This window comes from Dipodomys ordii, unplaced genomic scaffold, assembly GCF_000151885.1.
Source record: "Dipodomys ordii isolate 6190 unplaced genomic scaffold, Dord_2.0 Scaffold2, whole genome shotgun sequence".
NCBI classification, from domain to species: Eukaryota; Metazoa; Chordata; class Mammalia; order Rodentia; family Heteromyidae; genus Dipodomys; species Dipodomys ordii.
The window spans coordinates 22,219,057-22,244,207 of record NW_012267218.1 but is presented as its reverse complement, the minus strand read 5'-3'; the positions used below and the strand labels follow the sequence as shown (position 1 = coordinate 22,244,207).

The following is a 25,151-nucleotide window of genomic DNA, read 5'->3' as shown; positions in this document are numbered from 1 at the left end:
GCACAGTGCAACGAGTGCTAGCTTTTTGTTAGACTAATTTGATAGGATGCTTACTATCTATCTGCCTAGGAGTTTCTAATGGCTTTCCTACATGCATGCATTCAGTCAGTCAGTCAGTCAGTCAGTCAGTCAATCTCACTGTGAGGTAGGCACTACTGTTTCATCACCCCCATTTTCTAGTTGAAGACAAGGCACAAAGATGGAGTATCTGGTCTACACTTGGGCGACCTGAGTGTCGCCAAGCTGGAGATTTGAACTTCGGGGGGAAAAAATGTGCCCTTTACAACTCCTGTCCTGCAGGCCTGGCTTTGGGGCTGCTGGGGGTCACGGGTCTAACCCGCTGGCGCGCACTGGGACCGGCAGGGGGCGGCCAAGGGCTACGTGGGTACAAAGATCCCTTCCGAGACCACGCCCAGAGCCCGTGCCCGGCGCCCCTGCCCGGTCCCCCGCGCCGCGCAGTGTGACTGAAGGCCCCCTCACCCCACGCCCCGGGGCCCCCGGTGTTGGAAGGAGGCCCGGTCCGGAAAAGATAGCCCTACTTCAGTTCACATGGGACATCTCCAAGATAAGAGCACGTGCTCCGGGGACGCAGGCACAAGAGAGAGTTTTCCGCGCCACCCCAGCCACCCTTGAACCCCCCCACCCCTACCCAACGAAGAAATCCACCCATCTCCCTTTCCTGAAGCTCGGCTGGGGGCTGGGAGCCCAGCGGAGGCGGGAGACAGCCGGGGGACCGTCTTGGATTCCACAGAGCACTAGGGGCAGGCGCGCGGGGTTCGCGGACCGGCGGGGAGGAGACTCTCACCTCCGAAATGCGCAGGGTTGCGGGGGGGGGGGAGGGGACCTAAGTGGCCGGTGGTGCTGGTGAGGGGGGTCACTGGGAGGTAGGGGGGAGGCAAATGAATTCCAGGGGCGGCACCAGGAGGTAGGGGTTCACCGGACGGTTTCCATGGCGCCCGGGGCGTGGGGGAGGAATGCACCCCACACAAACTGTGGCGAAACAACTGCTGTGCCCGGCGGGCCGGGCGGGAGGAGGGCAGGCGGGACTGGGGGGGGGAGGGAAGGGGGGAGTGGGGCGGGCCGGGGGCGGGGCGGTCACGTGCGCCCAAGGGGGCGAGGCCCCGAGCCTGCCCCGGAGTGCTCGGAGCCGGCAGAGCAGCTGTGCCGAGGAGACAACTTTTTCCAGGACTGAGGACGTCTTTCGGGGGGCTCGGGAGGGGGCCAAGGCGAAGGACGCCCGGAAGCGGGCTGCGGCATCTGGGGACAGGTGTGGCCGCGGGGTGGACGAGTGATTGGCGTCTGGGTGTGAGCGCAGCCAAGTCCCATCCGACGCCGGCTGTGGATCTCGGATTCCCCGTGGGGCGCGGAGGGCTGCGCTCCTGGGCGAGGGTTCCCTCAGCTCGAGGGCCAGCCAAGGGGCTCCGGAAGCCTGCGGGAGCGAGCCGGCGAGCCGCCCCGCTCCGGGGAGGCTGTGGTTATGGTGAATGAACGCCCCGCCGAGCAGGAGCGCGATGAGAACTCCGCGCGCCTGTCCTCGCTCCAAGAGAACCTTAGCTCCTCCACGCCCCATCCCAGCGTCTCGGCCCATCCCAGCGTCTCCATCCACCCCAGCGTCTCCATCCACCCCAGCGTCTCCATCCACCCCAGCGTCTCGGTCCATCCCAGCAGTTCGGTCTTGCCCAGTACCTTGGCTCAACCCAGTGCTGTCACCCAGCCCAGTTGCTTCTCCAGCCCGGACAACTTGAGCGTGATCAAGTTGAGCGCGCGCCGTTGGGCCGTGGTCCTGTTGTTCAGCAGCTACTCTATGTGCAACGCTTTTCAGTGGATCGAGTACAGCTCCATCAATAACATCTTCAGGAACTTCTACGGGGTCAGCGCCTTTGCCATCGACTGGCTGTCCATGTGCTACATGCTGACCTACATCCCTCTGCTCCTGCCAGTGACCTGGATGCTGGAGAAGTTCGGCCTCCGCACCATCGCCCTCCTCGGCTCCGCTCTCAATTGCCTGGGGGCCTGGGTGAAGCTGGGCAGCCTGCAGCCTCACCTCTTCCCGGTTACCGTCCTGGGCCAGGTCATCTGCTCGGTGGCCCAGGTGTTCATCCTGGGCATGCCCTCCCGCATCGCTTCCGTCTGGTTCGGGGCTAATGAAGTTTCCACAGCCTGTTCCCTGGCTGTCTTTGGCAATCAGGTGGGCAAAGAGGGAGTTTGGGGATGGATTTAAAGGGGTCTGGTGCCACGGCGGGAATGTGTTAGGTTGCACACGCTGTGAGTTTCTGGCCAACAAACCTTTATGACTCTAGGTGGCTTTGCAGCTAGGTATGACAGTGTGGTTGGGTGATTGTGACTGCTGGTGACATTGTAAAGTCAGTAAGGACCCAAGGCAGTTAGCCTTTTCTTTTCAGCTATAGTTTCTCCTCCCCTAGCAGGAAACGTTTCTAGAACATGATCTGCGGTATTAGTGTTCCTCCAGAACCCGTGTCAACCTACCAGTTTCCACCTGTGACTTCCTGCTCTTTTTTGTCTGGAGTTCTTGGGCCTCAAACTGTTCTGATGTCATCAGAACTTGGCAGGTGGTTTTAGCAGACCCAGCCAGCTTTCCTCTAGTGCCATAGCCCTCTACTACACAATTGCAGGGCCAGGCCTGAAGATGCTTGACCCCATTCTCAATTTCTTTTATACACAGGTGAAGCCTGGATAGTAGAATACTTTGTGCCAAATGCCTTCTCTGGGGTTTGAAGCTAAGTGCAATGGGATGGAGTAGAAATCTCACTCTGAATTTCCAAGAACAATCCTAACATCTAAAGCTCACAACCATCCATTTTCTTTCCTCTTCTTTTCTTTTTACTTTGTGCTTGCCTTTTTTTTTGCTCCAGGCTGTCACTTTGCCATTTGAACCACATCCCCACTTCCAGCTTTTTGGTGGTTACTTGGAACTTTTTGGTCTGGGCTAGCTTCAAAGTGGGATTCCCAGATCTTAGTCTCCTGAGTAGCTAGGATTATAGGCATGAGCCACCCACCCTCAGCTTCTCTCATTTCTTCTTTGGGAAGTAGAACCCCGATTCTTTTTGTCTCAAAGTGGTTCTGATTCAGACACTTGGGCATGTTGTGAGTTAGCCTTCTCCACAAAGGCAAGGCACGTACTTCTGGGTTCCTTTTTGAGCAAAACAACTGCCTTTGTCTTGTACTTTTTCCCAAGCACATCTTGGCTACATGTTCACCAGGTGGCCAGTAATGCTTAGTTCTCATAGGCCTGTTTTCTGGTACCTGTTGATGTCATTCCCAAAATATGTCTTCTTATATAGGAAATGTTCATTTGGGACAGGAACTTGCCAAAACGTTTCTAAAATGAAAGTTTTGGTTCTGTTAGATTTTGTTATGCCAAGGTCGCAGGACCCCCACCAAGAAGACCACCAAGAGTCAGACTCTACAGCTGTTTTATTTAAATGGGCTGCAACTCGGGCCTCGTCCTACACTCCGACACAGCAGAGCCCAGGAGGAGAGTCCCGAGCTAAGGATTTGCAGGTCTTATAAAGGCACACAACCAGGTGGTTTAGCACCACGTGTTGCTCTGCTCTGAAACAAGCAACAAATGGTCACTGCCTCAAATACTCTAACCTTTCAATTTTACTACCAGGAAGGTAACTTGAGTTCAAGTTTTCCCATGCCTGGAGTTCTGTACTTGGGAATAGCGCATGCAGTCAATGAAAGCAAACGGGTGGACTTGAGCACAGAGTGCACTAAAATATCCCTTACAGGGTTTGTACCCAGGAATTTGAATGTTCCAAAGAATAGATTGAAGGGCTAGAGATGAAACTAGTGGCTATTATGGTGAGTACCATTCTGGAATTGAGGATGACATTTCTCAATTTTCTATTCTCTAAGGTGGCACAAACATGGGGTTGGACTCTGAAGCTGGGGGTGGGGTGATGGCTGGCGGGTGGACTGTTCATCTTCAGAGGTTGGAAGCAGAACAGCACTTCTGCAAGGTCACACAATCCCAGACCACCAGAAGGCAGACTTGCAGGCTGGAGGAAGCGCTCTCAGTTGGCCTGGTACCATTCAAGTGGGAGATTCTGATAATATTTATTTGTCATATTTATTTGTCAGTTAGGAAGTACAAAGAGGCTTCCACATCTCGGCTTGCACACCTGTAAAGAAACTTAATACTAGATAGGTCTTTAAAATTTAATAGAATTAGTTATTCATTTCTCACTCCACCCCTTTTCCCAAAGTCAAGAAATGCTAAGAATTTTTATACTTAGAGCCCCTTCTCCCTTCACCACACCCCACCCCAGGTATATTTACATTGTGAAGACTTCTATTTAGTTTGCTCCTCCTGACTTAATCCTCTGTGCTAAGTTCAACCCTATGCAAAACAATTGCCCCCATGTGTTTGTTTCTCTGTGAGTTTCAACCTGCCTCTAGGTAAAGCATAACTGCAATTGAGGAGAAATATTAACAGAGTATCTGGAGCTTTGCAGCTTCCTAAAAAGATTTCACAAAACTAAACAGATGTCTTTCTGCAGCATAATGTGTCTCTGTCTGCAGACTTCATTTTGACTTTTGCAGAGTTAACACCTATGAGACTTAGCATCTGTATTATCTCTAGCTAACTAGTAAAAAGCCAGAAGTAGAGTTGTGTCTCAAGTGGTAGAGTGCCAGCCTTGAGAAAAAAAGAAAAAAAACCCTAAAGGACAGCTTAACCTTGAGTACAACACAAAAATAAATAAGTAAATGAATAGTCCTGTTCAATAGAAATACAATACTAGCCATATATTCAAGCACATAGGTAAGTAAATTTTCTTAGTAAATGTAGAAAAGTAATAAAGAACAAAGGAAATTAGTTTTACTAACATGTTCTTTAACCTAATATATCCAGACTATTTCTTCAACATGTTGTCAGTATAATACCATTTTACCTTCTCTGTCCGTTTCTTGAGGTAAGAATCAAAACAGATGCTTCAGCTGGGTGTAGTGGTACACACCCATAGTCTCAGCATTCAGTGAGATGAGACATAAAGACCTGGAGTTGGAGGCCAGCATGGGCTGCCTAGGGAGACCTTGTCTCAAAAAGAAAAGGGAAAAAAAAAAAAAGAAGAGAGACCAAAAAAGTCCTATTAAGATTCGTATCGTGCAAGCTAGGTAAAGTGCTCTTACCAATGAGCTAAGAGCCTAGTCCTTTACATGTCTTGCATTACTGACTCCTTGAAAGTTTGTTACCTGCTATGCCTTTCTGGGAAAGCATTTCCTTTCCCGGAGTAAGTAGGCGGATCTAGAACAGTAATGATGATCCAGAAGGGGAAATAGGCTCCAGAAGGTTCCAGGAAAGTGGCTCCAGCCTTGAGAAGGCTGTCTGGCTGGACTGGCTGGTCATGCAGAGCCACCCAGCTTGGCTGAGAGAATCGGCGATTGATTCAGGAACCAGGCAGGTGGTCAGCTTACTCTTGATCCAAACATGTGGTCACTTAAGTGTGAAGCCCACACCATCATTCTTGGATCTTCTGGTACCAGAGGCCTATCAGGGTCACCTGAGGGAAGTTTGAGGAGGCGAAAGCAAGCAATGTAGTTCATAGGCTTTGATTGCCGTTGTAATGGTATGAGAAGAGCTTGCTGACTTGACTGCTTTCTGGCCTTCTATCATTAATTGGAAGACAGGTGAAATAGGCAAAGGCTCCAAGAGCAGAACCTGGCTAGTGGGGACTGAAAGAAAGCAAGGGATATCTAGGGCCTCCCAAATGCACGCTTATGAATAAGTGAGGCAGGCCTGATAAAGGTGTCTTGGAGAGCACAGTAGTGTCTCAGTTGCCCCCAACTGTTGATATAACAAGGCATGACTCATTGGTTTTAGATCTTCCTTCCTTCCTTTTCCTTCCTCCTTTCTTTCTTTCCTTCCTCCTTTCTTTCTTTCTTTCTTTCTTTTTGTTTTTTTCTGTCTGTCTTTCGAGAAACCACAATTTTAAAATCATATTGAAATTTATATAATATTTATCATTTTAGCTATTCATAAGAGTGAGATTCAATGGCATTAAATATATTTGTAATGTCCTATGACTATCATCACTGTCTTTACCAAAGCATTTTCATCAGCCCCAACAGAGACCTAAGCAACTCCCCTCTTCTGTACCCTCCCCCTGAGAATCTCTCTTCACATTCTGCCCTAACACATTTGCTTTTTTTTTTTTTTTTTATCAGTTGTGGGCTTGAACTCAGGGCCTCAGCACTGTCCCTGAGCTCTTTTGCTAGCACTCTACCACAGTTCTACTTCTGGTTTGGGGTGGTTAATTGGAGAGAAGGAGCTCATGGACTTTCCTGACCAGGCTGGCTTTGAGCCATGATCCTCAGATCTCAGCCTCCTGAGTAGCTAGAATTACAGGCTTGAGCCACCAGCGCCTGGCTTACATTTGCTTTTTGTAGGTGTCTCATCTAAGTGGAATCACATGACCTTGTCCTCCTATGTCTGGCTTGTATAATCTGTTTTCTAAATGCTAGAAACTAACTTGTATTTTTGTTAAGTTTATATTCTGTGTCTTGAAACCATGGGTCAGACAAAATTACCAGTTTGAGACTTTGGGGAGAGGAATGTGGAAATGAATTCCATTTCTACTTTTTCTTGCCTTGGGAGTTCTTCAGCATAGGTATGGGGTGAGCAACTCTGGGAAGAGATTAGTGCCATGTTCAGCAAATGTGAATTTGTCTTGCCACAAGGCTGGGTGGAAAGATAAATATCTGGATCTGCAAGGACCCAAGCTTCTATAATTTTAACTGGCTCCCAGTTGAGGCTAAGTGTTATGCACATTGTCTTGAAGCCATGGGACAGAGCATTAGCAGGTGTGGAGAAGACTTCTGTGTATGGAGCCATGTTTTTATATGGGCTCATTTATTATATGTTTGCTTTGTCTGGTGTCCAAATGAAATCAGGAGGAGCTTGGGCCACTCTTCCCTCAGATTGTAGACACAGGCTGGCTACAGAGCAGGGCTCATAAGTCTGACTCCTTTAAGGTGCTGAAATTATAATTAAGGCCCAGGATGTGGGGGACAGCTCTGATGGGATATGAAGTCTAACCATTGTAGATGCTCACCTTTAGGTTTCTTTGGCACTTCCTGATACACGGGCCCAGTTTGGGCCTGTCTGACTCCATCTTGGCTTTTATGCCTCATCACACATTGCTGTAGTATCTGTTACTATGGAATCAAGTCTATATCTATTCCCACTGTATATAGAGCAGCCTGTGCTGTTCCCTTCCAGCGCTAACCACTCTTGCTCCACAACCAACTCCTTAAAGAGGGGCCACTGGAAGTGTAAGATTCAGTCCCTGGAGAGTAACGTCAGCAAGATGGCAGTTGAGGAAACTCTAGGCTCTTGCTTCCCCATGGAGACATTAAACAAACAAGGAGGAACAAGCTAAAAGAACTTCCTTATCTGACCTTTGGAAATCAGATATTTGTAGCAATCATACACACTCAACCAAGAAAAGTCCACATTAAAGATGGTAGGAAATGTGGTGGCTTTTTACTTGCCCGGCTCCACTCTCTCTCCCATACTCTGCCTCTCAAGTCTCTAGCTAGTTCCCTTCTGCAAACTGTAAAGAGTAGAAAGACGGAAACATTGTAACCTGATTTAACACAATAGTATTTTATTCACTACAACAAATAGGCCAACAGGGAAATTAAGAGAACAATCCCCTTTGCAATAGGGTAAAAAAATATACTGAAATAAATCAAAGAGGTTTTAAAAAATCCTTAAACTAGCAAGGCACTGGTGGCTCAGGCCTGTAATCCTAGCTACTCAGGAGGCTGAGATTCAAGGATTACAGTTCAAAGTCAGTTGGGACAGGAAAGCCCATTGAAACTCTTGTCTTCAGTTGACCTCCAAAAAGTCAGAAGTGGCTCTGTGGCTCAAGTGGTAGAGCACTAGCTTTGAGCACAAAGAGCCTTACGGACAGTGCCCAGGCCCAGAGTGCAAGCCCTACAACAGACAAAAAAAGAAGAAGAAAGAAAAAGGAAAAAAAGAAAAGGCTAAGGGACAAGCCCCAGGAAACAAAAACAAAACAAAACAAAAGCATGAAATTATACCTGTATACCATATACCAATATTCATTCACATAGATCAGAGACAAACACATAAAAGCTAAAGCCATAAATGCTTAAAAGGGGCAGAAACTACGATATTGAATTTGGTAATGGTTTCTTGGATATGATAACCAAAAAGCAGATATCAAAAGAAAAAAGTTAGATAAATTGGAATCCTTTGAAATGTAACATTTTTGTGCATGAAAGAACATAATCTACTGAGAAGGCAGCCCATAGGCTGAATAGTTACAAATCATGTATCTGTTTCCCAACTGAGGCTGTTTGGACTATCATGGTGTGGCCAGTCACGAAAGGAGCTGCTAAGGAGAAAGAACCAACCAGGTGCCTGAATGTGGGGAGGCAAAGCCAAAAGACTCATGTCTACCTCCTTGAAGACAGTCATAAATAGGATAAAGAAGCATGCTGATCGAATACTTGGGGGAAAGCGATTGGAGGAAAGAGAAAATGAAGTGTTCCATAGTTGGTGCATGTGTGATCCGGCTTCATGGCTCTTTACTAGATGCCTGTTCAGATGATAGCCGCATTATTGTGCTCTCTAATGTGAACAGTTCATCCTGTCACATGTCCAGGCTCTAGACAGTGTTTTCAACTGGCTTGAGCTATTATCAAGCCCTAAAAACAACTCAGGCAACCATCACCAATGTGACCCATATACCAGAGGTATTATGTATCAACACTAATAGGATTCTATTGCTCAAGTAATTGGAGATAAAACAAGTGGAGCTGGAAATTCATAACTTGATATTCTATAGTTTTATTCTGAGGCAAACTGCCTCAGTGTGCCTGTGGCACACTCCACAGGTGACTCAGTCTTAGAAGACTGCTCCCACCAGGTGTTGGTGGCTCACGCCTGTAATCCTAGCTACTCAGGAGGCTGAGATCTTAGGATCACGGTTCAAAGACAGCCCAGGCAGGAAAAGCTGTGGAACTCTTATCTCCAATAAACCGGCAGAAAACCGTAAGTGGCACTGTGGCTCAAGTGATAGAGTGCTAGCCTTGAGCTGAAGAGCTGAGGGACAGCGCCCAGGCCGAGAGTTCAAACCCCACAACAACAACAAAAAGACTGCTCCCATTTCAGACTTTGCAAGGCCCAGGGATACACCTCCAAGGACCCCTGCTCCCCCCAAAGTTTCAATTTTCTGCTGAAGCTAACAGAACTCAGGAAAATATTTGATTTACATTTGCCACTTTATTATAAGGACACAATTTGGAAACAGCCAATTGGAAATGTTTGATGGGCTTAGGTAGAGGGAGAGGCTGTATGTGGAATTTCCATGTCCCATCCTAGCATGCTGCCCTCTCAGCCTCTCCATGTATTCCTCCATCCTGAAGCAGAGACTCAATATTTTAGTTAATTTCCTTCCCTCCCTCCCTCCCTCCATTCCTTCTTTCTTTCCTCCCTTCCTCCCTTCTTTCCTTCCTTCCTTCCTCCCTCCCTTCCTCCCTTCCTTTTTGTATGCCAGTTCTGGGGCTTGAACTCAGGATTTGGATGCTCTCCCTAAGCTTCTTTTGCTCAAGGCTGGCCCTCCACCACTTTATCCACAGCTCTACTTCTGGCTTTGAACCATAATCCTCATATCTCAGTCTCCTGAGTAGTTAGGATCACAAGTGATAGACACTGGCAATGTTCTATTTTCTTTTTTTTGGTCGGTCGTGGGGCCTGAACTCTGGGCCTGGGCGCTGTCCCTCAGCTCTTCAGCTCAAGGCGAGCACTCTACCACTTGAGCAACAGCGCCACTTCTGGTTTTCTGGTGGTTTGTTGGAGATAGGAGTCTCATGGTCTCTGCTGCCTGGGCTGGCTTTGAACCGCGATCCTCAGATCTCAGCCTCCTGAGTAGCTAGGATTACAGGCGTGAGCCACCAGCGCCCGGCAATGTTCTATTTTCTATCTTGCTAGTTCCCACTTTATTTTTGTTTTTGTTTTTGTTTTTTGTCAGTCATGGAGCTTGAACTCTGGGCCTCAGTGCTATCCCTGAGCTCTTCAGCTCAAGGTGAGCGCTCTGCCACTTGAGCCACAGTGCCACTTCTGGTTTTCTGGTGGTTAATTGGAGAGAAGAGTCTCATGGAGTTTCCTGCTCAGACTGGCTTTGAACCACAATCCTCAGAACTCAGCCTCCTGAGTAGCTAGTATTGCAGGCATGAGCCACAGATGTCTGGCTCCTACTTTTTAATCAATCTTTCTTTAGTAAAGGTAATTGTCCCATTCTGAGTCTATCTTGGGGCCCTAACCTGTGGCCTCATTAGTGTAAAGTCAGGTCTCTTGGAAAAGGGTTAAGAATAAAAGATATTCCTATCATTCCAGAAATTCCAGAGATTTTTTTTGGAGCTCTGTGTCAGGAACTGGGACAAAGACCAAGCAATATTTTTTTAAAATTATATACCAACTATAATAGTAGTCAAGTTCATAGAGATTGGAAAGTAGAATGGTGGATGTTGAGAGGCCAGGGGAGGGAAAACAGGGAGTGTTGTTTAAGAAGTACAGAGTATTAGTTTGAGAACATGACAAAAGATCTAAAGTTGATAGAGATGAAGGTTGTACAATAGTGCCAATGTATTTCAAACTATCTAATTATACCGATAAAAATAGTTTCTTTCTTTTTTTTTTTAAGTGTTGGGAGTCCCACACAGGGCCTCATGTATGCTGGGCAAATGTTCTACCACTGAGCTACATGCCCAGATGAGAATGTTAAAATTTTATGCTATATGTATTTATCCACCACAACCATCAAAAAGAACAGAGGAGCCAGGTGCTGGTGGCTCATGCCTGTAAATTCTAGCTATTCAACTACACTAGCTGAGATCTGAGGATCACAGTTCAAAACCAGCCCAGGCAGGAAAGTTGGAGACTCTTATTTCCAATTAACTACCTGACAACCGGCAGTGGAGCTGTGGCTCAATGTGCTAAAGCACTAGCCTTAAGCAAAAAAGCTCAGGGACAGAGCCCCAGCCCTGAGTTCAAGCCCCATGACTGACAAAAGAAAAAAAAATAGCTCATGTCCATTTCCTTTGTCAGTTATTCCTTAGCTAGTGTACTGGCAGACCTTTGTTGTTTCCTTTGTCTCTCCTGTACTCTTCCTCTTCTCTGCCTCCTCTGGCCATTTCCAAAGTGCCACACATGCCAAATAGGAGCAGAGTTTTGGACCTAACTGGTGCTTGAATGAAGCTTAGATGCATGAATTAACAGCTGTTCATTTCCTGAAAGGAATAAAGATGACCAGCAAACTGCTCCAGGCCTGGATGATCTATGCCTGGATTGTCTTCTCTCTGTGAATCAAGATCTTAAACTTTTTTTTTTTGGCATGGGACTTGAATTCAGGGCATGGGCGCTGTCTCTGAGCTTTTTTGCTCAAGGCTAATGCTCTACCACCTTGAGCCACAGTGCCACTCACCCCCTATCCCCAACATGGACTGGATTTGAACTGAGATTCTCAGATCTCAGCCTCCTGAGTAGCTAGGATTACAGGTATGAGCCACTGGTTCCCAGGCCAAATCTTAATCTTGTACTGGGGCAATCAAGTTCTTACTGTATGTGCCTTACACAGAGGTCCATCTTTAGCTCTACTGTGTGCCCTATGATCAGAACCATAACTGTCCTAGTCTTAGCTTCTTTAGTAAAGTGGAGATAATAGCTGCCTACTACAAAAGGTGCTGAAGAGACTGGGAATGTGGCTTAGCAATAGACTGCTTGCCTAGCATGCATGAAACCCTGGGTTCAATTCCTCAGTACCCCATAAACAGAAAGAGCTGGAAGTGGTGCTGTGGCTCCAGTGGTAGAGTGCTAGCCTTGAGTGGAATAAAAAGAAGCTCAGGGACAGTGCCCAGGCCCTGAGTGCAAGCCCCAGGACTGGGATGATGTAAAAGGCATTTAATTTGAAGAGCCAAAGGAAGAAGCATGCTCTTAGCAGGGCCCCAGTGTGAGTGCACTAGGGAGCAAGCATGCTATCTTCTGTAATAACTGAAGGTTTAGGTGATTCTTAATGAATAAAGTAACCAATAGTTCGGTTCAGAGGGAGAATGAGCCTTTCTTTCCAGAAACTTTGTTGGCAGGATCCTGATGGAGACTTATTCCCAGGATCCTGACGGGTCTGTTTCCAGAGCTACTTAAATGAAGAGCAGAGCAGTGGCTGGGAGATGAGTGTCATTTCCCCATTGTATGGAGAGGAGTGCTGTTTGTGGTGAGACTTTGGGGCCTCTGAAATGACACAGATGCTGGGTGGGCGCCGAGTCTGCTTGTCAGATTGCAGTCTAATTCCAGACTACTGAAGGAAGGGATCGCCCATGCTTATCACACATACACAGCTGCTTTCCACGGCTAATTCTTGATCTCTTTCCAGCCATGCTGTTAACAGGATGTCCTTCCCTTAACTTCAGTTCCCCTCAAACAGCAACATCAATCAGCCCTGTGTGGCTTGAAGGATGAGGGTTGGAGCCCCATCCAGACTTCATGGTGATGACAAGGTGCCTCCGGTCAAGGTGAAAGCTGGTGTTTCCTCCTCTTTATTCTGTCTTCCATCTCCTACCTAGTCTGTCCACAACAGAACATCATTCTTTCTTTGATCCTGAAGAACTCGAGTCGTGTGTGTGTGTGTGTGTGTGTGTGTGTGTGAATTGTTATGTCTTGCAGGCTTTGATGGCTCAGTCTCTCAACCCAACAATCCAAGTTGCCCACTGGCCAGAGAAGAAGAAAATTCACCTGCTGGCCTAAGGGGATAGGAGGCAGGGCACGATCTCACTTCCTTACCAGCTTCTGGGCACTAGACAGTGAGTAGGAGCCTCATGATGGAGCTGTGTATGCATTGGTTTATATCAGATGCTTCTATAGAAGGGTGAACACAGGCCCCTCTTATTTCTGAGAACTGGCTTTGGGTTGGACAGCCCTGTGGGCCTGCAGTTGGGTGTGGGCTGCTTCCACACACACTGTGTGGGAGTGTGTCTCCCTCTTTCCCCTTCTCCTCTGCTCCAAATGATTGGACTAGGCTTTCTGGGTCTCCTTTGTGGCTCTTCGAGACTACCAGTGTCACTGGACACAAAGCTATTTGTGTGTTCCATCTTCTCTATAAAAGGCAGAGTGTGCATAGCCCTAAGTCAACAGTGTTAAACAAGTCCATTCTTGTTGGCTGTTCAGGACAGTGGCTGCCCCTGAGCAATCTAGACCTTCTCAAACCTTTGTCCAATACCCTGTTAGGTATTGGACATGTTTATGGAGTATATTCAGAAAACATTTTCCCGTGAAGAGCTTGACAGGAACACATAACTCACTTCTCCTGGGTAAGCCAGTGGCTAAGAATTATTTCTTGATTTCCTTTCTTGGGACCATGGAGATCAAGTGTCTCTAAAGGGCAGCCCATACATGTCCAGTATCAGAATCCCTTGGAAGCATTCCTTAAAATGCTGATTCCAGGCAGTTATGGTAACACACAGCTGTAATCTCAGTAGTGGGAAGAAGCTGAGGCAGGAGGATGGTAAGATGGTTCACCTGGGCTACACAGTGAGACCCTGTCTCAAAAACTATACACATGTCTAAGCACCAGGGAGACCCAAAGAATTAGCCTCTCTCGAGTGGGACTCCAGATTTCCTCCAGGAAATCTGATGTTCATGGAAGTTTGTTATCTTGATGTGGGGAAGCTGGGCCCAGTTCTGACAGCAGCCATCGATGGGGCTCCCAGCTGACACCTCTCCCCTTTGAGCATCAGCTTTGTTATATGGAACAGGATTGTGATGACGGTTTAGGGAGGCAGTGTCAGATGTACACGATTCTGGGACCAAACCCTCTCTCCAGAAACATTGCCCACATTCCTGCATCCACAGCAATCTTTCCCCTCTCCCCTAAGTCCCTAACTCCTACAGTCTTCTTCCACATTTCTCTAGATTTCAGCTACTCTGAAATTCCTGTAGACAGACGCTCCTTCCTGGTTTTGCTCCCAGCTGAGGTTCTAACACTTGAAACATACCTCCAGTTCCAGCTTTTTGCTGGTTACTTGGAGATGAATCTCCTGGATTCGTTTGCTCAGAGTAGCTGGAAATTATGATCTTTAGATCTCAGCTTCCTGAGTAGCTGGAATTGTAGACCTGAACTACCAGCTCCCCTCACAAGGTGGAAATTTAAGCAGGCTCAGCTGACTCTTTCTGTGGGTGAGATAGGTAGGGACCAGTACCCCCACACTAGTAGGTAGAACTCAGCACTGTCAACAGCTGGATCCCTGAGACACAGGCTTGAAGAGGCTATACATGGTGCATAAAGACCTAAGGACACTGAGAGTGGGGGAAATAAATGATTGTAACTCTGGAACTTGGCTCATTGACCATCCAAGGCTGTATCTTCCCATTGTCCAGTTTGCTGTGATAATCCTTTAATAATGTGTCAGCTGGGGCCTCAGGACTGAGAGTGGGAAAAAGTTCAGCTTGACCTGACCCTCTTCTTAATCTTCCTCACGTTTTGTGTACAGCTGATCCCCAACTGAGAAAATCCCCTCCATTTCCTCAGGTTCTGAAGCCTTTGAAGTAGGTGCTGGGAAGAACAGCAGGTGGCTGAGTCTCTACCTTTTTGGACTGGCTAAGCTGAAGGAAGACAGAAGGCGGAAGACTCAGGGCTCTGTGGTTCTCTGGAGCCACTTCCTCTCTTGTAGCCAGCCCCTCACTTGTCTCTATTGTCTTATGTATCACTGCACACAATATGCACAACCTTTGGCCTGCAGTGGAGCCTTGAGAAAGGCCTCCTATCTATCTGTCTGTCTGTATATCTTGTACTAGGGCTCAAACTCAAGACCTAACTTTCACTCAAGGCTGGAGTTCTACTACTTGGGCCATACCTCCAACTTCCAGTTTTTGCTAGTTAATTGGAGCTTAGCCAGGTGCTGGTGGCTTATGCCTGTAATCCTAGCTACTCAGGAGGCTGAGGTCTGAGGATCATAGTTAGAAGCCAGCCTGGGCAGGAAAGTCCATGAGACTCATCTCCAATTAACCACTTGAAAACCAGAAGTTGTGCTGTGGTTCAAAGTGGTAGAGCACTAGCCTTCATCACAAGAGCTCAGACCCCAAGTTCAAGCCCCCATGAGGGGAAAAAAAAGTCCCTCAGATTTATCTACCAGGGCTGGTCAGAGGCACATGGAACATACAGCATCAACTATGCATTGTGACATTCTGTAGGTAGATGAGAGCATCACGACTGCCCCAATCAGATCTTGATTCAGCCCATGAATTCCTGGGATCTGCCACTGCTTCCTGGTGAAGCTCAGCCAGGTTGCCTTGAAAGGGAGCAGTGCTAGGAATGGGACTTCAGAAGCCTTGATGTTGACCTTGACCTTGATTCATTCTGTGACCTTCAGTAAGTTGCTTAACCTCTACTATGAAATCAACATGGCTTTCTTAGGGCTCTGATCCCTGTCCAGACACTGTATGACCTACTGATAATCTTACTGGGTTGTTGATGTGCAAGGGCCTTGAATACTTTTTTTTGGGGGGGGGTCCGGTCGTGGGGCCTGAACTCTGGGCCTGGGCACTGTCCCTCAGCTCTTCAGCTCAAGGCTAGAGCTCTACCACTTGAGCCACAGCGCCACTTCTGGCTTTTTTCTTTTTGCTTATGTGGTGCTGAGGAATCGAACCCAGGGCCTCAGGCATGCAAGGCAAGCTCTCTACCACTGAGCCACCTTCCCAGCCCTTGAATCGTTATTGTATAGAAGTTGACTTCTAGTGCCCTTTCTTTCACTTAGAAAAAGAACACTCTGGACCTGCCTTTTGATAGGTAATAAAAGGGCTTCCCTGTCCATAGGTCATGTTTTATCTTGTCATATTCAACCTTGGACTAGGGGCTACCCCCTCCATTTAGCTGACTTAGTACTCTTGTCTTTACAGACAGTTTGCTGTTCAGAGTTAGCTCTAGTTATTTTCTGTTGTAGAATCCTCTCTCAGAGATTCTATCTACATCTCTCTCATCAGTGCTTGAACAGTTATTGAGCCTTCTGAGCTAAACCATTCTTTAGCTTCAAGAGTCCCGTGGAGCCTTCTAGCTCCTTTTGATTCCAAGAAGCTCAAAGCTAGCAGAAGGGCTTTGTATCAAGGAGGGACAAGATGTAGCTTTAACATCTGTGTGTCCCTAGCATGGCCCTTCCTTCTGTGTGGGACAAAGCATGGAACTGATACATGTAGTCTCCACACTCAGGGAATGGGGCCTGGAAGAAGGTTCTCCTGAGAGCTAGAGGTGATTCTGGCCTTACCAAGGTTTTTCCCAGTCCCTCGCAGTTACAAAGTGGCAATGATAAGTGGTAACAAATGGGAATGGGTGGGACTTGGACAGCCCTAGTGATGATGTCCTTGGCAGGTCTCTTTCTCTAGCGTTCCCTTCCTCCAGTATCCACCCTCAGTATGGCTGGCCCTGCATTGCCATAGATTTCATGGTCTATATTAGGGTTTCTCTATCTTGATCCAGCTCTCTAGCCTTTGAAGTAACCCACACGGCTGTTGGCCAGCTGCCTTTGTCCTCGCTCCTTTTCTGCTTGAATTCTATTTATTCTTGATCACATTGCTGTGTCTCCCCAGTTGACGGTATGCTGTGTGACAAATGATAGCCAGTGGACAAAGGCCTTCACTCTGTTAGCCAATCATATGTTCTTATTTTAAAACAAACTTTTTTGGTGGCAATGCACTACTGCTTTTGTTTTATTTATTGAACATATAATGTCTGGAGGCCTCTGCTGGAGGCCAAACCATGAAAGAGAAGGTCCCTGCTGTCCTAGAGTTCACATTTAAGAGAAGAGAGATTAGAATGTAAGTCAGTCATTTGAAGAGTAATCAGTGGTAGAAATGTCAGGCCAAATGGGAGGAGAAGTGACTTCAATGCAGGACACTGGGAAATGTGGTGGAGCAAAAAAGTCCTTGAGTTCCTTAAAGAACAAGGTCTCGGGGCTGGGAAAGTGGCTCAGTGGTAGAGCGCTTGCCTTGCATGCCTGAGGCCCTGGGTTCCATTCCTCAGCACCACATAAGCAAAAAGAAAAAAAGCCGGAAGTGGTGCTGTGGCTCAAGTGGTAGAGCACTAGCCTTGAGCTGAAGAGCTGAGGGACAGCGCCCAGGCCCAGAGTTCAGGCCCCACGACCGGACCCCAAAAAAAGAAGAATAAAGTCTCATCTGATAGTGCTATTCCCTTTGGGTGGTGGGTAGATACAGGTAGCTTTGGTGTAAGGCTTTGATTTCTTTTTCTTCCAGATTTCTCTCTGAGGTCATGAAACAGAGTTAGTTTACTTATGAAGTTAGTTTCTTAGGAAAAGCTACATGGAGCCCACCCTGTCTATTTTTGGATATATCCACTTAAATAAGAGGAACTGGTTTTAACCTATGATAGTCTATGAAGCAACAGGTCTGAGGTTTACCACTGAGAATTGGAATTGATGCCTATCACTGAGGAAGTTCATCTAGACAGAGACTACTAGACTGATGAAAGCTTGAAGGATTTGTAATTCTGTCACATGAATACTACTTTTAGGACTGACAGCATGTTGTGATGCAGAGACAGGTGATAATTCTCCTTTGAGAACCATTTTATCTGTCAAAGGGTGGGAAGTGGGGAAACTGAACAGAACAAATCCACAGGACCAAAGTATCTCTCTATTGCTTGCTGAGTTGCCTGTCTTTGGGATAGAATTGGTAGGAAAGCAATTTGAGTAGAACTTTTTACATCGTTTACTTTAAATGTGAAAAAATGTGGAGTGGGCTGGGAAGGTGGCTCAGTGGTAGAGTGTTTACCTTGCATGCATGAGGCCCTGGGTTCAATTCCTCAGTACCACATAAACAGAAAAAGCCAGAAGTGGCGCAGTGGCTTAAGTGGTAGAGCGCTAGCCTTGAGTTGGAGAGCTGAGGGATAGCACCTAGACCCAGAGTTCAGGCCCCACAACCACCACCACAAACAAGAAAAAAGTGGAGTGAGTCTTGCATGATGCAACCTTGGCTGGCTTGGGTTGCAAAGCACCCACTCACTTTTTTCTCTTCTCTGGCTGATTCATGGGGAAGCTCTGTGAGCCTGTGGCCACTGGCTGTCAGCATGGCCAGTATAGAAGCCCACAGTGATTTGTGCTCCTATGAAGGGGAAGCTCTCCTAGAGACCTAGGCTGACCCTTTGTGGAGTTCATCATGAGACTGTCTTCAAGGGAAACACCCAGTCCTTAAGAGGGATTGTGTACTGAGAGGCTGCAGAGTTAGAATGACTAAAATCAGGCCTAACTACCAGGCTTAGTTTTAAAAATAAGGTAATGAGTCTTTTGTCAACATCACTTTTTTTTTTCAATTAGGAAAAGTTTCCCTGTACAACTTGGACCTTTTCCCTAAACTTTGCATAGTCCCTCTTTTAAGCTTAAGGTAACTCTGCTCTTTAGCTAACCTTGTACCACAAAGATGAGGAGGAAACCTAGCATCAAGACTAGCAATGTGGCTTAGTGGTAGAGTGCTTGCCTATAGCATGCATGAAGCCCTGGGTTCAATTCCTCAGTACCACATACACAGAGAAGGCCAGAAGTGGTGCTGTGACTCAAGTGGTAGAGTACTAGCCTTGAGCAAAAGAAGCTTAAGGACAGTGTTCAGGCTCTAAGTTCAAGCCCCAAGAATGGCAAAAAGGAAAAAAAGAAAGAAAGAAAAAGAGAAAAGACTATAGATCCACGTCAAGGTATCTTTGACAAAGTATAGCCATTGCCTAGAAAGTTGCTTTAAAAGAAATTGTAGGAGCTGGGCACCAGTGGCTCATGCCTGTAATCCTAGCTACTCAGGGGGCTGAGATCTGAGGATCACAGTTCAAAGCCATGAAACTCCTATCTTCAATAAACCACTCAGAAAACCGGAATTGGCAATGTGGTTCAAGAGGTAGAGTGCTTGCCTTGCGCTGAAGAGTTCAGGGACAGTGCCCAGGCCCAGAGTTCAAACCCCATGTCCCACCAAAAAAGAAAAGAAAAGCAAAAAAAAAGGTGTAAGCTTGGTAAGAGTAAGCTCTTTATCTTGTGTCTCCTCCCTTATTTTTCAGTAGGATGCTTAGGATGCAGTAGGTGTTTGAGTTACAAGTAGGTTCCAGGGCAGAAAGTAGAGCAGCCCACTCCTCAAGGACCTCTTTATCTGATCTTGGGGAGCCCCAAATGTGTGCTGGGGGCTTCTGTTAGTCTACCTTTCCTCTAGTTTTGGTGGTAAACTCTTGAAGGCAGCCAACTACAGCTCTGCCCAACTTGTTTGCTATAGAGGAGACTGGAAATACTTGAGCTGTCCAGTTCTACAAGTCATGTCATTATTCAGAAAAGATTTACCGAGGACTGTCTCTACTCTTGGCATTGTAGGGGGAGGTCACACAGGAAATGTCATATGAGGTGACTTTGGGCAAATTATTGATATGTTTCCATTGAAAAAAAGATTCGAGCTGCTGCGGCTGACTTCAGGGTGTGGTTACGAGGACTTAAATAAAATAACCATGTGGAAATTCCTTTAGCAAATCACCTAGCACATCATAGGCGCTCTATATATGTTAGTTTCCTTCAAGTTTGAATAATAGCAAAGACAAACGCATTTAGCCTACTGCAAAGAATACAATCAGCCAGCTACTTAAATGCTGGTTTCCTCAACTTTAAAATAGGGATTAGGTCAGTGTTCTCATGTGGTAAGCCTATATGTACCCTCTTTTTACTATGATTATCTTTCCTGGGCATCAAAGACTCTTGCCTATCCTAATTTGGGATCCAGCCTTCTTCTGCATTTCCATAGCCTCATACCTCCCTCTCCCCCATACACACACACCATATAGGATTCGGGAAACTCAAGAATAGCAAGGCAGTATAGGCCACCAGCACACCCTCAGTGTTGAGAACAAACCTGTGAGTGATATCTGGAAATCGGAAGTTGACCAACTTTGACCTTGCTTTCCAAGTTCTTAAGAGGCCAAAACTTACCCTTTCTATCTCTAAACCTCTTTTATGAATGACCCCCCCTCCCCCACACACACTTCCAAGTCAATGGGATTACTTTTGTTCCTGTATTCTTCCTTAATCCTAAATCAGTCTTTTTGGGAGAAAAAAAAAGTGTTTGGATTTAGGGATTTCAAATCCAGTCATATGAGCAGGCTTTGCGTGCACATTGCTGCTTACCATGGCTTGCCTTGGTGTTCCTGGGTAACTGGGGCTCATTCTCATGGGTAGACTCAAGCCCAGTGCGCCCAGTTTTCAGTGTTCTGGTGTCCCAGTAGCCACCTTGGGCTTTCCTTGTTTCTTTTATGGCATCTCAGGACTCCTTCCTTCCTTCCTTCCTTCCTTCCTTCCTTCCTTCCTTCCTTCCTTTCTTTCTCTCTTTATCTCTTTTTTTCTTTCTGTCTCTCTCTTTCTTTCTTTCTTTTTGTCCATCATAGGGCTTGAACTTAGAGCCTAGTTATTGTCCTTCAGCCCTCTTGCTCAAGGAGCCACCAGCGCCACTCCTGTTTTTTTTTCTGGTGGTTAATTGGAGAGAATTGCCTGGTCTTTCCTGCCCAGGCTGGCTTTGAACTGTAATCCTCAGATTTCAGCACCCTGACTAGCTAGGATTATAGGCATGAGCCATTGGTGGCTGGCTAAGTTATACTTTTATAAATAGCAAACTTTCTCTGAGAACTTTGTTTAGATTTTCCACCCCATCTTTGCATGAATCTGGACTCATAGGACAAATCTGCATTGTAAATGATCTATGTTGAAGAACTTACTGTAGTTCCCATCTGTTGAGCAAGCACTTGGTGAAGACACCAGGCACTGGTGAGGGTTAGGAAGATGACTGGAAACCAAAGGTCTGGAGATAGAGCAAAGAGATCTTACTTGGCTGGCAGAATGAAGAGAAGCACTATGAAGGAACCGGCACTGAGATGGGCACTGAATGGGTTAAAATGGTGAACTCTGGGGAAAGTCTAGACTGGAGGATGGAAGGGTTGGCAATGGGATTTGCGACAGTCTGATTAAAGGACATGGAATCTGTAGGGACATGGGAGGAGAGGGGACAAAGGTGATGAGCAAGCTATGAGCAGCAGGCTGAGGAGGAGTTTGGACTTCTTCCTCTGAGAGGTCAGCGTCTTGAGGATGTGGAGCAAGGACTCTCTTCAGTGCATGCTAAGAAATGGGAACACTGGCAGGCCTGTAGAAGAGATTGCAGTTGTCTAGAAGGCAGTCAAGGAGGCTGAAGAGGAAAGGCAAGACCTGGCAGGGACTGAAAGAAGGCTTGAGAGCATTGCTCTCACATAGCTTAGTCTAGTGAGAGGGGGGGGGGGACAGAGAGAGAGAGAGGGAGAGGGAGAGAGGGAGAGGGAGAGGGAGAGAGAGATTGGGAAATACAAAGTTATTACTTCTACAGTAAGATGACCTTATGTACTAGAACGCAGGCCTGAAGGATGTTGGCATTTAGTAGGTGGAACAGGCAGAAAGGGCATCCTAGTCTGGCCAGAGTGGCTGGTACAATGTCCCCGCGGTCCTCAGGCATGTGACTTTTGAATATTACAAAGACAGAAAGGCCGTCTGTGTGGCAGGGTCCCTAAGCAGCAAGCAGATGACTAGGGACAGACCTGTAAGGCAGACCCCTTGGTACAGCTTTGTTGGCTGCCAAAATTTAAATTTTAAATTAGGATGTTGGTCCCTAATTTAAAAGTGAGGGAAGTCACTGTAGAGTTTTTGTGGTGGTGGTGGTTTGGGGAGTAGGGTCATGTGGAGTCTTGTACTTGTTGGCCACATGCATTCCTTCCCTCCCTTCCTCATTCATGTATTCAGGGTCCACTGCAGGGTTTCTTTTGTTTGTTTGTTTTGTTGGTCATGGAGCTTGAACTCAGGACCTGGGCTCTATCCCTGAACTTTTTTGTTCAAGGCTAGTGCTTTACCACTTTGAGCCACAGCACCACTGCTGGTTTTCTGGTGGTTAATTGAAGAGTGTCATGGACTTTCCTACCCAGGCTGGCTTTGAACAGCGATCCTCAGATCTCAGCCTCCTGGCTGCAGGTTTTAGCAGGGAAAGGACATGATTCACCTGTCTGAAGATTACTAGCTACGTGGGGGAGTGACGAGGAGCCCACAGGGAGGGTATGAGAAGACCTGAGCCCTGCTTTTCCTGAGACTCCCTCATTGGGCAATAAGGATTGCCAACATACAGCACCCAAAAATACAGGCACACTCAAAAATACAGGATCACCCCCAACCTGAAGGGTAGACTGGTACAGCCTGTGACCTTTGTCATCACAGAAAACTGGGAAATATAATTATGTGATGCATAAAAATGAAGAGAACAAAGTTCCAATTTAAAAAACAAATTGTTGTCAAGGCGATGTACAGAGGAGTTACAGTTACATACATAAGGTAATGAATACATTTCTTCTCAGTTCCAATTGTAAAGCAAGCTGTTTTTTTTTTTGTTTGTTTGTTTGTTTGCAGCACCAGGGATTGGACTGAAGGCTTCACATGTACTAGGCAAATGTTCTATCACAAAGCTATACCCTAGCTATACCCTAGCAAAGACTATGTGACTTGGCTTAACCATGAATTTTGTGCTTTGAATTTTTTTTGAGACTGATAAATAAAAGTAGATCAAGTACATGGACAGAAGTTAACCTCATCCTGGTTATTTATTTATATCTGGGGATGTTGATTTTTTGGAGTACAGGGAAGGTGCCAGTACCAACCTCCAGGTCCAACATCCTCTTTATTTATTTATTTACTTACTTACTTATTTATTTTGCCAGTCCTGGGGCTTGAACTCAGGGCCTGGGCACTGTCCCTGAGCTTCTTTTGCTCAAGGCTAGCACTCTACCACTTGAGCCACAGTGCCACTTCCAGCCTTTTCTGTTTATGTGGTACTGAGGAATCGAACCCAAGGCTTCATGCACGCTAGGCAAGCACTCTACCACTAAGCTACCTTCCCAGCCCAACATAAAAAAATCATTTTGCATGGTCTTGGGTTCAGCTCTGCTCTTTTTTACCCCAGGAAGTCAAGTCAAGTATGTGGCAGACTCAGATGGGTGGCAGTTCAGGCTTCTGTGATGAGCAGCATGCCATCCTTGCAGAGTGGCAGTGAGGTGAGCCTGGCTTCTGGAGTCAGACCAAACTGGTGTAGAATCTCAGCTTTCCACTCTCTGCCTATGGGCAGGGTGCTGAATCTGTTCTTATTTTTTCTTTTTGGTAAAGGTACTGAATTTAAAATAAAGAACCTACACTGGACTCCAGTGGCTCACACTTGTAATCCTAGATATTCAGAAAGCTGAGATCTGAAGATCACAGTTTGAAGACCGCAGGAGCTGGACAATCGGTGACATTTGTAGCTCTAATGAACCACCAAAAAGCCAGGAGTGGAGGTGTGGCTCAAGTGATAGTACACCAACTTTGAAAGGAGAAAAAAAAAAAAGCTCTGGGACAGCGCTCAGGCTCTGAATTCAAGCCCTGGGACCAGCAGAAAACAAAACAAATGAAAAACCATGGAGCAGCTGTTGACAGTACAATCCCTGGCTTTGGATTTCCCACACTGGTCTGAAAGCACCTTCCAAAGCCAGCTTCTTTCCTAGAGAAAGGCTGCTCTGAGACAGTGTTGTTATTCTGCCGCTGTTACAGAGGACCCCTGGGGCCTCTGCCTCATCCGGTTGCCTGGGGAAGCTGACGGTGCTGGGTGGAGCAGTGCTCGATCTGGCTTAGGGTGGAGATGCCAGGCACTGGCGTGTAGCCCCTACTGGGAGGAGTTAATTATTGAGGCAGAGATTCCTGAGGATTAGGTTGTTCTGCATCAAGCTCTCCTGACTTTAAAGCTTCCTTTTGGAAATGAAAAGAGTCCCAGAGCTTTGGATCATGTCTCTATCTTCCTTCTCACTCTCCTACACTGATGGGTCTCTCCAGGTCACTTCTAGACCTGCAATTCCAAAGCACATAAGCCACAAGGACCTGGAGTGGTTAGAGCGGTGGGAGGTAATGAAGAATGTTGTTTTTGCCTTCTGGTCTATGACCTGTTTTCATCCTCAAAGTTTCAAAGGCAAGCATTCAGTCTCAGCCCACAAATCTGTGTGTTTTAATCAGAGCAGGGGAGGCTGGGGACCATGAAGCCTGCCCCCCTGGGGTTTTTCTGAAGGCCTCCTTGTAGGCCAGTGGAGGAGCCCCTGACCTGAGAGGCTAGGACATCAGTTTTCTCACCTCAACTGAGCTAGAATGTTGGGTGACTCTGGACAAGTTCCAGTAATTACTGGAGTTTAGCCTCACATAGCCTGCAATAATCAGGTTGTAATAGAGGATTACAAAAGCCCTTTCAAAACTATACCAACCAATCATATCACTCCACAAAAGCAGCCAATTAGGCTATCTTTTATGCTTTTGTTTGAAAATTCTTGTCCCTAGATTCTCAACCTTTGAAAGCTGGTACTTCCAAAAATGTCTAGTTGAGTTTTGTTTTATTTTTTGGTGTCAGTCCCGGGGCTTGAACTCAGAGCCTGGGTGCTGTCCCAGAGGTTCTTTTTCTCAAGGCTATTCCTCTACCATTTGAGCCACAGTGCCACTTCTGACTTTTTCTGAGTAGTTTTATTGGAGATAACAGTCTTACAGTCTCTCTTGCCCAGCTAGGCTGGCTTTGAACTGTGATCCTCAGCTCCCATTCTCCTGAGTAGCTAGGATTACCACCTAGCTAGTTGAGCACTTTTTACACAGTAAGTAGTTCTTCATCATGGGCTGCCTAGGGGTCTGACACTCAGCCTGTTTATGACTTCTGTGAATATTGCAGAGCTAGGAACCACTGGCAACCATCTGGAAAGGTGGTAACTTGCAGGTGTGCACCCCCATAAAGAGGTGGCAGGTTGGCAGTGGATGGATGGATTGTATGACAGTGTGAGTTGAAAGCCCACTGCTTTTCTACCTTCTGTTCCTTTTCCAAGTCAGCAGAGGAAGCGTGATGAGGACTGACTCACCGTCCTGCAGAGTGCAGTCCGGTGCATGCCTGAGTTCACTAGCATTGTGCCATTTTCTGCCTTGCTGTATTACAGATGGCAGGTGGACTTTTGAGAGTTGTCTCATAGCCAGGCACTGCTGAATCCAAGCATTTCTGACCTCAGACACACCCAGGTCATATTAAT

General features: G+C 46.7%; 1 protein-coding gene across 1 annotated transcript in view; it reads left to right on the top strand.

Annotated features, from left to right (window-relative positions):
* The first annotated feature begins 1,161 nt into the window (after nt 1-1,161).
* Flvcr2 (feline leukemia virus subgroup C cellular receptor family, member 2) overlaps nt 1,162-25,151 on the top strand; it is a 49,570-nt gene continuing 25,580 nt past the window's right edge. Inside the window, exon 1 of the mRNA XM_013017067.1 lies at nt 1,162-2,188. Within this exon, the coding sequence (XP_012872521.1) occupies nt 1,478-2,188 (711 nt within the window). The 5' untranslated portion in view covers nt 1,162-1,477. The remainder of the gene's footprint in view (nt 2,189-25,151) is intronic.